Source organism: Medicago truncatula, chromosome 6 (assembly GCF_003473485.1).
Source record: "Medicago truncatula cultivar Jemalong A17 chromosome 6, MtrunA17r5.0-ANR, whole genome shotgun sequence".
Lineage (NCBI taxonomy): Eukaryota > Viridiplantae > Streptophyta > Magnoliopsida > Fabales > Fabaceae > Medicago > Medicago truncatula.
In genome coordinates, this window is record NC_053047.1 from 41,829,535 (window position 1) to 41,843,890 (window position 14,356).

General features: G+C 29.9%; 1 protein-coding gene across 1 annotated transcript; it reads left to right on the forward strand.

The window, feature by feature from the left end:
• Positions 1 to 1,313: 1,313 nt before the first annotated feature.
• On the forward strand, positions 1,314 to 3,786 carry LOC25496996 (transcription factor MYB87). The gene is made up of 3 exons (XM_013597752.3): positions 1,314 to 1,802; positions 2,193 to 2,322; positions 2,757 to 3,786. Exons 1-3 carry the CDS (start codon positions 1,667 to 1,669, stop codon positions 3,256 to 3,258), a joined length of 768 nt encoding a protein of 255 aa, XP_013453206.1. The 5' UTR covers positions 1,314 to 1,666; the 3' UTR covers positions 3,259 to 3,786.
• The last annotated feature ends 10,570 nt before the right edge of the window (positions 3,787 to 14,356 follow it).

Genomic DNA, 14,356 nt, shown 5'->3' on the forward strand with positions numbered 1-14,356 from the left:
TGCTATGTAGTAACTGGAAAAATAAAATAAAGGAACTACCAATAATAATAAAAAAAAGTAACTCATAAGGAACCGCAAGGTGTTAGTGGCTTAAAAAACATAATAAATCCATCTAATAATTTGTAGAGAATCTTATATTAATATATAAAATAATTTGTAGAGAGTCTTATATTTAACGATAATCAAATCTTTTAAAATGGTCTTATAGTAGAATATTTTTTTTGAGAGAAACATGCTTATAGCATTTCATTGATAATAAGAGTTTCAATACAATTGGGTATATCAAAATAAACAGCGGGACTAGCTAGTAACATGGTTTCTCTTGCAAGAGCATGAGCAACCTCGTTGGCTTTTCGCATAACAAACTTCACCCTAGAGTTAAAAAATAAAGAAGTAAACAAAGAACGACAAGAAGAAATAATGCAACCAAATTCGGCATGTCGTTCCTATTAGAAAGAAAAGTATCAGAAATCAGCTTAGACTCCGTTTCAAAATTTACACTATCAAATTGTATGTCACTCAACCATTGTAAAGCCGAATGCAAGCCAGAGCTTAACAACTATACAAAAAATCTATCCTAAAAAAAATCTATAAAAAAAAGAGTTAATTACATAGTATATCTCTTATTCCTTTAAATCAAGAGTTAAAAGGTTTCCTAGAATTTTTGACCTGTCAATGTAATTTTCGTTTAAATCAAGAGTTAAGATGCCAAATATTTCCTTGGTTCATTATATTTTTCGAGATGTAATTGAAATTAATTAATTTTCTTTTGAAGGAATTGAAATTAATTCATGAATGGGGATAATAGGCTATGGACGTTCTTTTCTTTCTTCTTAGACATACTTGACTTAGCTAAAATGCATTAATGAGTAGAGAGTAGTAGATACTAGATATTATAGACTCTTTTTTTTTTTTTGGTCAAGAGATTTTGTAGACTTTTTCTAAGCTTAAAATGCACAAATGAATGTTTCTTTGGATTCATACATAACTCAACCTATCAATCATTTTCTTTAGACCTACTTAATATTTAGAAAACACATGCTTATTTCATACTAATATAAACTGTATTTTTTTTAAAACTCGGTATCTGATTTAAGGACCGATTAATTTGAGGGGACTTACTTTATATTATATACTAATATAAACCGTTTAATTTTAGATTAAACGTTCAACATTTCTAACTTCATAAATTTGTGACCCTCTTAAAAAAATAAATTGTGACCAAGTGATATCAACTATAGGTGCATTTGGGTTGATATTTTCAAAGAAAATAATATAAGTACTTTTTTGTAGCCAAAAAAATATAAGTACTTTTTTCATTGATCTTGAAGAGATCTCATTGTTGACTGATTCTGTCCTCAATCTTTTACCAGCTCACTAGGTTAGAAACAAGTAACTGAGCACACAGGTTAAAAAAAGGACAGAAAAGGTAAAGATAACCAAAAAGGAAAAATAAAGCAAATTCAGTTATTTTCAGTCAGACTAAGTCAAGCTTTGGAAAATTTCAATTTCATATATTGTTAATGTGTACATCTTTAAAACAATATATATTCTCTCTAAGTCTAACCATATATATATATGCATTCATATTCTTTTACTTTTTCTTCATCTTTGATCCTTTTGTGTATACTAGTCTTCTAGGGTTGTTGAGCAAATAATTAAGGTCATGGGTAGGGCTCCATGTTGTGACAAATCAAAAGTGAAAAGAGGTCCATGGTCTAATGAAGAAGATGATATTCTTAAACACTACATTCAAGAAAATGGCAATGCTGGTAATTGGATATCTCTCCCCCTAAAAGCAGGTGATTTTTCAATTCATCACTCTCCTTGATATATATCTTTCATTATTTATGTATATTGTTTTTGTTGTTATAAAACTTGAAAAATCTTCACTTTTACAAATTTTTTAGTTTAATTAAATCTAAAATCTAAGATGGTATATGCAAACTTCATATTCTAGATTTCAAGCCCTAATTCTTATAGAAAGTTTCGTTTAAGAAGGCTTATATTTTTTTTTCTTCCAATGGTTTCATATTATGTTTATATGTGTTTACTTGAACATCAAAATATGTTTATCTCTATTTCCCTTAATTTTTATCTTTTACAATCTAAATAAAAAACACCTTTGAAAGCAATATTTTGATATTCAAAATTTATTTTTCATTATGTTTAATTTGTCGTAATTTTTTCAGGCCTAAATCGTTGTGGGAAGAGTTGTCGTCTAAGATGGTTGAACTATTTAAGGCCTAATATCAAGCTTGGAGGTTTCACTAAGGAGGAAGACAACATTATCTGCACTCTTTTTAGCACCATAGGAAGCAGGCAAGTCTTCTATAGTTTCTATGTGTGCCATATGTTTTCCTATACATTTTACATGCAAAAATAACCATATAATGAGATATAATATGAAATTCATAAGTACACTCATTTTAGACTTACTATCACATGATTTGATTTTATATGAGTATTTGTTAGTGCTTTGTTAATTCCTTATTTATTAAGTATGACTCATAGTTTATTTAAGTAAACAAACCGCTCACAGTTTGTAAAGATAATCTTGTAAATTGAACTGTAGCATTTAAACATAAGTAGTAATACGTAACACAAAGCTTGAACAATGCAAAGAGACTTCAACGTAAAATTAGTCGTAGACATAAACAAAATTAGCCAAACTCGGTGATCAAATCTTGTATATTCTCTGTTTGCGTTATTCGTATATGAATATGCATAAATCATATTTATTTTTTTGTCATCAGGTGGTCCTTTATAGCAGCACAATTACCAGGAAGAACAGATAATGATGTGAAAAATCACTGGAACACTAAACTAAAGAAAAAGTATGTAGCAGGAAACTCATCCACAAGCAGCACTATTTACACTTTCAACAATACTACTAGTTCTGACCACTTTTCAAGTACTTTGACTTTTCAACCTCAACTTGAAGCACCCTTTGTCTTTGATCAAAAACCCAACACACCTTGTTTTGACTCCTACAATTTTTTGGATTTGCATGAAACACCAATTAGTAATATTCCTTTACCAATTAAAATGGAATCAGAAGCTTTTTACACTGGAAGCAGTTTGAGTAGTAGCTGTAGTACTACACCAACCACCAAGGAAATTTCAAGTTTTTCAAGTGCACCTTTCTTAGAAGAACAAAATAATGATAATCAATGTTTTGAATATGACCATGATGATGCAATTCTTCTTGAAATGTTTCTTGATGATTTATTGAATCATGGACCCTCATCTGGATAACCAAGGAATTTGGTTTTTGTGCATTCAGTAGATCCGGCTTTCACTCATTGGGATACTGGTGGTTGTCCGATATTGATCAGACGATCCAAAAAAAATACAAGTTTAAATTTTATATTTTAAAATATCGAGTTTGAATATGAATTGTCCGATATTTACTAAACGGTCCTTGATGGGATAGACACTCAAACTCATCAAAAAAATTGAAGAAGAGAAAAATCAGTGGCTGCAAAGAGTATAGCAAAAAGTAATTAAAGGGATGATGGTGATCATGGATATTGAATATTGATCAAGCTATTTATAGTATTAGTAATCAAATACTTCTTATTAGTGTTTGTATTTGTGTTTTATGTAGTTGGTTTGCGTGTGGAATTATGTGAGATTCTAAATTATTTTTCAAAGAAAATGACAGTGGTAAAATTTAGGACTATATGTGTATACATGTTAGTCAAAAGTTTTGTGTCCTTTTTACATGATTGAGGAATTGCACTTATGACATGTTATTTATGGTATATAGTTTGTTTCATAATACTTTTGAGGGGGTCCATATATTCAACAATGTGATATCAAACAGTCAGCAAAATTTGTTGGTTTCTGTCAGTGGAAATAACGTGTTCTTGAGCAATTTCCAATATGAGAAAAATGGTTACAATATGACATGAGAACAAATCAAATGCAATTCATGACATGAGTGCTTTATTAAAAACAATATTTTGAATGCACTAAATTGTAGTAGTAGTCACATTTTAGATGACAGTTGTATTTTTTTTGCGAGTACAATTATGTTTAAAACTAAGAGATTTATGGATGGAACAATTCTTAACCAGACAATACTTATCTTCTGGTCGAACTTCATATTATTAGGGTTTCTTTCCCTAACAACTGAAGGATAAATACAAAAAAAAAAAAAATGTAGAAGCTTAACTTCTTTCACTTCTATGATTGATTTGCTTGACCATATATTCTCCATATTTTAAGTGTTTGTTGAATTATGGGGTGAAAACAAATGATTTTGAATAAAATGGTTTATGGCTAAAAATGTGTTGAAAGTAAATTGATTTGTTAATGTTTGTAAAAATGAGTGTTATATGATAAATTTAAGGTTAGAAATCAATTCTAGCTATAGATGCAAAAACTCCAAATTCTATTTTTAAATTAAAATCAATTTTAAAGATAAAATCAATTATGCACATCTAAAATTCATTTTGACACATCCAATAGCAAAACCAAGCACACTTAAATCTATAAAAACAATGAAAGACTTGTTTCAAATGCATTAGTGAAACAAATATTATATTAGGTTTAACCCATGATTATAAAAAATAACTTATAAATTAATGTTAACAGTCTCATATTAGATGAGATATGACCTGAAGACGTGTTTCTAAAAATTGAAGAGCTCCCCTCTTTATAGTCTTTTTTTAGGACCATATATATTTTCAACGTGAAACTTGAACTTTTTTTCAATACGCGTAATATCATTTAAGTTTAGTGCATGTATTATTTGGTAGGTGGCTCGAAATGATATGTTCTAATACCTAAGTTTTTATGTTTAATCTAATTTATGTTTATAAAATCGAATTATAAAATGAAGAGTGCCATTTTTCATAAACTACTTTTAATTCCTATCTCTTTGAAGTGTAAAACATAGGTTTACCAGTATATAAGCATGGAGGAATTTGTACAAATACACTTTGATTGGAGTATATATGTAAGCAAATTATCTTTCAATGTGTTGAATTGATTTGTTGAATTTCTTTTAACATTTTTTCCTTTTCAAATTTTAAATTTCAAATTTTTCCTTTTCAAATTTTAAATTTCTAATTATAATGGAATAAATTTACATTCTTTTGCTTCTTCTAATCCTTTTATAACTTTACTTCCGTACATTAAAAATGTTAGTTTTTGTCTACCAGTCATAACTCAACAAATAAAAAAATATCGACCGTAGTTTAAACGCCGACACATACATTTAATTATATGTGTGAGTTTATAATGACTTTGTCATTTGGTCTATCAACCCACTTAAACCACTCCCGCCGCATACAGTTTCTCAATTCCCGCTATACAAAGACTGATCCTGTTAAACAATTATGTTAACCATGCATTTCAGGGTATAAGCTGTTGGCTTGAACAACATGGAGGAGACTTTATCCTATTATTTTAGTATGGAGGCTTGAGCATCTTACTTTTATGAATGAAGTACTTCATTTCATTGGATCCTTTTTTATAGTTTGAAAGTGAGAAGTTGCAACTCTTCCCTTTTCCTATCTCTATGTATACAATGCATGTTTACTTAGCTCTGTTCAAGATGCTAGCATGGACTGAGGCTTTTAAAAGTCCAACTTCTGCTGCATCTTATAGGGATAATAGTTTTTTTTTATTTTTTATTTTTTATTTTTTATTTTTTATCGGTTCACTCTCTTATACCTTTGTTGACCAGACTGTTTCATCATGTTTACCATCAGGTGCCTGTGTTACTCCTTATACCTTCACAACTGCCATTGATCCAGATAAGCAAAACTACAACAACAAAAACAATAAAAGTCCCAAAATCAAAGTTTATTATGTTCACACCTATCCGACACCCAGACACATGCATCCAATGGTTTTTAATACAAAACTTACTCCATAAAACTACTAATGCATGCTTGCTTTGTGTTCTCTAATGGCTGTTCATATTGATGAAAGAGTAATTTTAGTGTCTCTACAAACCAATGTCATTGCTTTGGTTTCTTCTTTTGGTTTGGTGTTTAAGTCATGTTTAGATGGATTAGCTTCTATCTGAAACGCGTGGAAAATGAACATTTACACTCGCCTGTGAAATTCCATACGCAAACATCCCGTGCTGAATAGCAGTTCTCTTTAACAAGAGAAAATGGTTAATTATTATTCTTCAAAAATAAATAAATAAAAGGTTAAATATATCACATATTGAGAGTCAGTTATTTTTTTTATTAACATATCGAGATTCATTATTAACCAACGTAACCTCATTAACAATAAATTTAAACATAATTAACATTAATTTGTGAACCTTGAAGGTTAAATAAAGATAGGGAAATGCTTTATCAAGTTGTATTTGAATATGTATTTTGTACTCTGATAAGATAAAAGTACATACAAAACTGTCTTTCTCATCCTTTGGCCAAGTAATTGCATGTTATTCCTGCAACATATCCCGCATTGACAATGACATGAAACTTTATCAAACACATGATAAAAGGTGTGATCTCTTTTTCAATAGAAATATTGGCATAAAGATGCTGCCAATTTTTAAAGATTTTGATTGTGTCGAGGAATGAGAGAGATTAACTAAAAATTGGTTCTTGTATTTGTAGTATATGCAACTCTTCTATTCATCTATCATGTTTTAAAATTTGATGCATGTGCATTCCTTTTCTATATCTCTAATATTTTTGCAGAAAAATAATCTTATATAGTTTTGTGTGTCATTGAAAGAAACCAAGTAATGAAATTTTCATTTTAAAATTAATCAATGTCATTGTCGCGCCTACTTTAACTTGTTCTTAATGTTGTGAATCTTGTGATTCTCTTCGGGGCGATATGCATGGTCGTCATACCAAGACTTTTTGCGACTTTTTGAATATGATGGCTACTCTCTTAGCTGCATACCATTTCTTGGCCTACAAATAAGATATTTAGACAAAGTTTATCTTTTAAGAGAAACCATGAAGATGCAAAGATAAAATTTTACCATAAAAATAAAAGAAAACATGCAGACAAAATTTTGCACAAATGAAACTGAAAAAAAATGAAATTTTAACCACCAAAAAAATCCTCACCCACATGTTTGATCGTGCAGTTAAAATATATATGTTCTTTGATTTATTAAAATTCATTTAGACAGGTATTCATTTGTTCTTCTGTGTCAAAGAAAGTAGGGGAAATGACTCAAAGAAATTACGTTGATGGTGTTTAATAGACGAAACTTAAAAGATAGTTAACAAATATAAATATTAACATAGTAAGAAGAGTGAACATGAATTCTGAAGCTTGAAAGGGTGAAACAAATGGAACACAATAAGTATACCTTGAAGATGTCATTGTAATTTGTGCAGATGAGAATAAGTTTGTGAATCAGAAACGAAAAATGAATTTAGGATTTTGGCAAAATTTGAGGACAAACCAATCTTGTTAGGCATTGTTGAGAGCGAAATGTGACATAATAATCAGATGGAAAGAAAGAATTATAAATCTTTATTGAAATAAAATTGTGGTTTTATAAAACATTACATATGTAACTAAACAACGGGCAATAAGTACCACACTAACTAATCGACCCCTATTTTGTCACTTAGTTAACCCAAGGAAATCCATATAAATAAGACTTTATTGAAACACAATAATACTAGATAAATATCTAACATAAACATCTCAATTTCACTCAACAAACTCTTTCATTCTCTCCCTTAATGGAGGGAATTAAAAAGTTTGTTCATTGAAATTAGCATGTTAATGTTAACAAATTATTTAGTACAATTAAATAAGTATCAAAATAGACGATGACTAATTAGTGTTTTACATTTTTCCGTTGTTTTAGTTAAAGTTGTAATGTGCTTATAAAATCAAGTTTTCATTTTCAATAAAGATTAGCTAATTATTCTATCTATTTGATGAACATATTTAGTTTAGGTTAACTGTGCCTAATCAGATTGAGAATTAAAAGTTTGTTGATTAAAATTTGGATGTTTAGGTTAACGGTTTATTTTTTCTTATTTTGTTTAACAAGTCTTGTTTATATATAACAACTTTATTTATTTTGGCAAGTATGTCGATTAAGTAGAAAAATAAATAAAGTTCCCCTGAAAAAAGTAGAAACAGAAATATTGAGTATATTAAAAATATGTGATGATCAAATCTAAAAGAGGATTTAGATTAGTCATCAATATGATATTTATTTTGGTTAGTCTCTAATGTCGATTAAGTAGCAAAATAAATGTTTAGTATATTAAAAATTTGTGATGATCAAATATAAAAGAGGATTTAGAGTAGTCATCGATATAATTAAACTTAATGGTGAGAATAATGGTGGAATAGTGTATAAGGGGAGGAACAAGATATTTTTGCTACTCCTCTTGTTTACAAAAGTTGCTCTTTCTTTTTAAGCCTCCTTGTTCTGATTTTTATTGTTTCTATTTGTACTCAAAATTAGGTTAAAATATGAGGAAGATGACAAATTGTACTGTGTTAGTGTTTGGTTGAAATTGCAAGATTGGTGGTTAGGAGAATGAAATCATAGTAAAGTGAAGATTGTGGAGTAATGTTTCAAATGGAAAAATGAAAAAACAGTTGGTAAATATGAATTGGAATGACACAAAGATAGGAAGATAGGTTGTTCACGTTTGTTATTATCTTTTACTTTTGTTTCTTTAGTTTGGTGAAATGTGAAAGAGTGAAACAGAGAACAAAGGCTATTGTGCATTTGATCCTCTTTTCTTTTCTTCTTTGTAATTATTCCAATACACATTTTTATCATTGTTTTGAAATTCTATTCATTATACTGCAATTAAATAAATACTAGCAAGTGAGTGAAACCACATTCTATTATGTTTAGAATTTTTTTGTTTTTAGAAAAATAATATGATGACAAGTAATACATGATATATCAAATTATCAAATATTTATCTTTTGATTTTCATAATTGATGTCTCAACCCTTTAATGGATGCGCTTTCAATTTGTAGTTTCTTTCGGCTCTTTTTGTGTGTGGATCTTTTGTAAAACTATTTTCTTCCTGTTGCACTTCTTTTGCCAGGGCGATATGTTTCCGTGGTATATAATTTATTTTGGCTTGTTTAAAGAAAAATCCCAAATGTTACCCGTTTATTTAATATATTTTATAGGATAAAAATTTAAGATAATTTTCGTTAAGAATTTTTTTTTTTTGAGCAAGTTAAGAAAATACTTATCACTATGTTAAGTTGTAGTTAAATTAATGATTCTTTGCACTGTCGATTGTTGTTGCATTTCTAAGAGTGTGTTTGGATGAGGGAATGTAATGTTATGAGGGAATTTAAATACTTTGAGGTGAATTCCATTGTTTGGATGTGGGGAATGTAATGTAATGTTGAGGAAATATAATGCTATGAGGGAATTCAAATACTTTGAGGTAAATTGCCTAGAATTTTAAATTCTTTAAAATTTTCAAATTACCTCATCCAAACACACTCTAAGATTTAAATATGATTTTAGTTCCTACTATTATTATGTTTAAGTTTTAGTCCCTATAAATTTTTTATTTGACCTCGGTCCTTTTTTTGAAGTTTAATGGTTGAACTATTATCACATAACACAATAGTACATCCATAATACATATGAGCTAAATTTCCCATATTCTTCATCATCCATACTGCTTGACAAACACAAGTTTCGGCTTCACAAACAAGACTTCAGTTGTTACAAGTGTGAGTATAAAAAAGTTATATCTATTAAGACTTTTGACAAGTGTACCGAAATTCGTTCAAGTAACAACAGTGATAAGAAAGATTATCTCCAGCTAAATGACATGACATGTAACATTTTATCATCATCGATATTTATTTCAATGATTTAAAACAAACACAGCTGTCCCTCGTACATTGCGGTAGCCGAGGAAGAATACACTTAATTTTTGCTACACAATGAGAGTCCTTACGACATTCAAAAAATATTGTAATGATAAAAGAGAAGATAAAAATGTTACTAATTAAATGGGATAAAAGGTTAGATAAGATGTAAAGAATAAAATTGTAAAATAATGAAAAATGACTTACCGGCATCGTTCATTGCAATGAAAAATAGTGAAAGAAAGAGGATCGTAATATAAACAAAGTTAGTGACTTTCCCATATTTTTCCCTTTTGCATGAAACAAATAAAATAGAATTTGATGAATTAATGTATTAAGCGCACAGTTTCTTTATACAAATTAAATTGTTGTTATAAGACTTAGTAAAATGTCTCTTAACTGTCCCGTGAGCATAGTTCAGTTGGTAGGACAATGCATTATTATGTGCAGGGGCCGGGGTTCGAACCTCGAACACTCCACTTATTCATCTTATAAAGTGAATTCTAGCCACTAAGTTACCTGAAAAAAATCTCATAACTACATTGCAGTGTTATGTTTGTCCCTTGGACAAAATTAAACATGAGGTCACATAATTTGTTTACCATTTATATGAAATAATTTTTTGTTTTACCCTTTTAAGATAGAAAAAGGAAATTTTTTGTCAAGTTGTTCCTTTGATCACCTTGAGATCGTATGCGCTACGTGATACAAGGTCGTCATGTTGCTCCATATGTATTTTATCACATAATAAACATGTGAAATTAACATAAGAAAAAAGATGAATGTTTCATTAAAAGATAGAGAAAACTTACTATTGTTTTATCATAGTGTACAGAATCGACTATAAATTAACGTAAACGCTAGCCGATCTTTAATTTCAAACGGACACTTAGAGGTGGGAAAAATTGGAAAAGGTGGGGTTTTTTCCAGTCTATAATTTCATTAGGTGCGCTCTTTGTATTATTTTTTATTTTATTCTATTAGATGTCTATACTTACAGGCGCATCCGTAGGTAAAGCTTTTCAATACCTACTGTTTTTCGTTCGTAACTATAAACCTCTGTAGATATAAGGCAATTTTCTTGTAGTGTTATTTCAGGTTGCAACATGTTTTATCATCTTTTTCTGTATTTACAATATACTCTGCTTCTCAGTGCTTAAGTTTTAGCTACACTATTTGTGAGTGTCTTATAATTTGGTGATTTATTGCTTGTTTTTTCGTTCACCTCATTCTATATTTTTTTATTTGTCCAATCTCTTAGAACATCTAGAAGGGTATAACTTCATTTTTTTTTAGTACTTAAGTGGTTCGTTAAGAGTTTTTTTTATTGGTTCATCTATAACTACAATTGTGAGGTATTAAGAATTTTTTGATTCTACTCAATAAAAAACTCAATATTAATATGATCAAGTCTATGATGCACTAGAAAATAAATCTTACACTATATATAACATTGTTTCAGTTCAATAAATCTCATCATTAAAATGAAATATGATTTGATTTATTGATTCAAGAGTAAAAAATAAATTTATGGATAATGCAACAATAATTTATGTCTGCCTGTCAGACAAAGCCCGTTAACTATTGTCGGGCAAAAATAAGTTGCAGCCTCCTTTTGTGAGAAACAAAGAGAGGATTTATAGAGATTTTTGAAAAAGTAACAACCAAGTTGACTAATGTAGATTATTTCTCTTAATTTCATTATCAAAGTAAAAGATACTCTAATCTTTAATGGGTTAAACATGTTTTGGGTCATTATAAATATAACGAGTTTTGCTTTTAATCTTTATAAAAAAATGCATGTTTACGTCCCTATTAAATTTCTAAGCATGTAATTTTCGTCTCTACTAAACTCATATTTGTTTAATATAAAATTTTAAATTTATGAATTAATTTTGCAGGCATGTTTAACACATTATAAAAGTTCTTCCACAAAAAATAAGTTCAAAATTTTTATTACTTTTTATCCTAAACTTTTGACGATTAAAAATTTCATATTCAATTCATTGCATATTAAAAACATCTATTTTTTAAAAAGAGTTTCTTATAATGTTCTTTAACATACTTTTAACAAAACACACTCAAAACTTTAAAAATCTAAGTATAATTATAAGGACTAAAAACGAATTTATAAGTATCAAAAGCTTATTCTACCCATCTTTTATCAACACCGATGATGAAAGAAGGTTCATCGTTCCGCTGGCTCGAATCATATTTTAGTTTAGTGATCGATATGTGAATAATAATAATTATTAAGTTGTTGGTCCAATGTTGGATTTTCGGTGGTTACTGGAAGGAGATTGATGATGATGATGAAATTAAACTAACATAGGGAAGTGGCTTAGATGTTGTGTTTTAGCTTTCATAAAAAATGAGTGTCGAAGGGTGTTTCGGTTTTTTGTGTGAAAAATGATTGTTTCTTGCTTGCTGAGTAAATATATTTCACATTTATTTTCTTACTATGCCTACTTCTTCTTTGGTGGGAGTATATATATAGAGTAAACGAGGGGATAAGGATTGAAGAATGGTGCCAAAATATAAGGCTAAAAGAGTAATTTGATAGACTATAGAAGTTGTGAAGGTAGAGGTAGTACTATAAATATATGTTGTTGGAGAAAATTCGGAAAAAGGAAACAGTAAAGAAGAAAGACAAATTGACATGAAACTCAATGTGAGAAAACCTGTTAGAGATGGTTAATGGATTAAGATATAAATGTGCAGCTCTCTTTGTTTACATTTTGCTTCCCTCTTCTATGTTTTTTCGAGTACCTATCAAATTAGTCTTCGATATTGTTAGATAATCTCGAGTAAGTCATTGAAGTTACAGTATCCGCGAGTTTAACTTACTTGATAAAGGATAATGCATATATATGCAGGGGTTGAGGTTCGAACCCCGGATACACCACTTATTTACCTTTAAGATGAATTTCTCACCGCTAAGCTACTTGATAAAAAAAAAAAAGCTAATTCAATGAATATGATTTGATAATCACTTGATGACTAGTTCAAATCGAACAGTGTTTCAGTAAACTCATTATTTTTTTAATAATATGCTAGGACATCTAGTGTAAATCATATTAATTTTTTGGTACAGTGGCACGCTCAATGTGTGAGCAATTTGGCAATTTGCAAAATTCTGCAAAAATTGGAGACAGAACAATAGAAAGTAAGTCAATTTGACCAAGTCAATAAGGTGGGTTGACTAATTTCTCCATAATGAAAATTCATACAACCAATAGCAAAAATAGAGTAAGATCAACTTTCTTGGTTCAAAATCTTCATTCTTTCGGTAAAAGAGCGCCTATCTATTTTGGACGTTAAAGCGGAGGAGCATGATTTAGCAGATGCTGAATTGGAGGAGGTTCACTCCTTGTTGTCTGAAGTTCTTTCTTTGTCAAAATTTCATGCAAGCATTCAATGGCAAAAAATCAAGGCTTAATGTAACGCCCACTTTCGTTAATTGTTTATTTAATCGAGTTTAGGCGATTATATTATATTTATATAATATATGCATGATTTTGGTATGATTTGAATGATTTACGACTATCTTGATGGTTTGGTTGATATTGTGATAAGTTATGAGTTTTGGAAGATTTGATAAGATTAAGGGACTTATTTTATTGTTAAATAACAATAAAATAAAGATTTGAAAATAATATAAAATATTTAGTTAAGGGTTGTTTTGAGATTTTACAGAGTTTTGGGGGAGAAAGTGAAATAAGATAAGTTATTAGGAAGAGATATACATAGGAGAAGACCTAATTGTTAGAAAAACTATTGTACATGAAAACTTTTGGAAAAGGGAGAAAAAGCTAAGAGAAGGGAGAATCAAAGAGAGCTGCGATTTTTCTTCATAACCAGGTAAGGGTGAGACTAATAACTCAGTAATGGTAATTGATTGTAATTCTGATGTTTAGTTAGCAAGAATTAGGTTTGAATTGGAGAAAACGAAAACTAGGTCAAATCCCTAGAATTGATGATCAAACGGTAGGAATTGATTAAATTGGTGTAGAAAGTGTTCCTAGACCTTAGATAATGTTTAGGACGAACTTTGGAATCAATATTAGGCTTAGAACCATGAGGATCGTCGGATTTTTGTGAAAATAGCAAGTCTGGCCGTAGCGACATTCATCGCTCGCCATGGCGAGCTATGAGTCTCGCCTCGCGAGTGATGAACATTCATCGCTCGCCTAGCGAGCCCCTCCCCTCGCCTCGCGAGTTGCACTTTGCAGCTCGCCACAACGAGCAACCTTACTCGCCATAGCGAGCTAAGGCAGAGAGCATGTAAGATTTTGCAATTTCGACTTTTTAGTTGGACCTTGAGTGTCATTGAGTGCCTGAACATACCTAGTAATGATTAGGGATGAATGTAGGACAAGATTGAACCCAGAACAACATTAGTTTGGAAATTGACTGGTACTCGCCATGGCGAGTAGGTACTCTCGCCTCGCGAGCACTTCCAGATTGGAGTGCCTTGAGTGTTTGTGCGATCTGTGTCACACGTTTTGATCAAGAGTGAATCCCTAATTGGTA

What these genes read in the sequence shown, in the direction of transcription:
- LOC25496996 (XM_013597752.3), top strand. Translation starts at nt 1,667, where the DNA reads ATGGGTAGGGCTCCATGTTGTGACAAATCAAAAGTGAAAAGAGGTCCA. An exon ending in ATCTCTCCCCCTAAAAGCAG is followed by an intron (nt 1,803 to 2,192) that starts GTGATTTTTCAA and finishes TAATTTTTTCAG; the next exon opens with GCCTAAATCGTTGTGGGAAG. An exon ending in TTTAGCACCATAGGAAGCAG is followed by an intron (nt 2,323 to 2,756) that starts GCAAGTCTTCTA and finishes TTTTGTCATCAG; the next exon opens with GTGGTCCTTTATAGCAGCAC.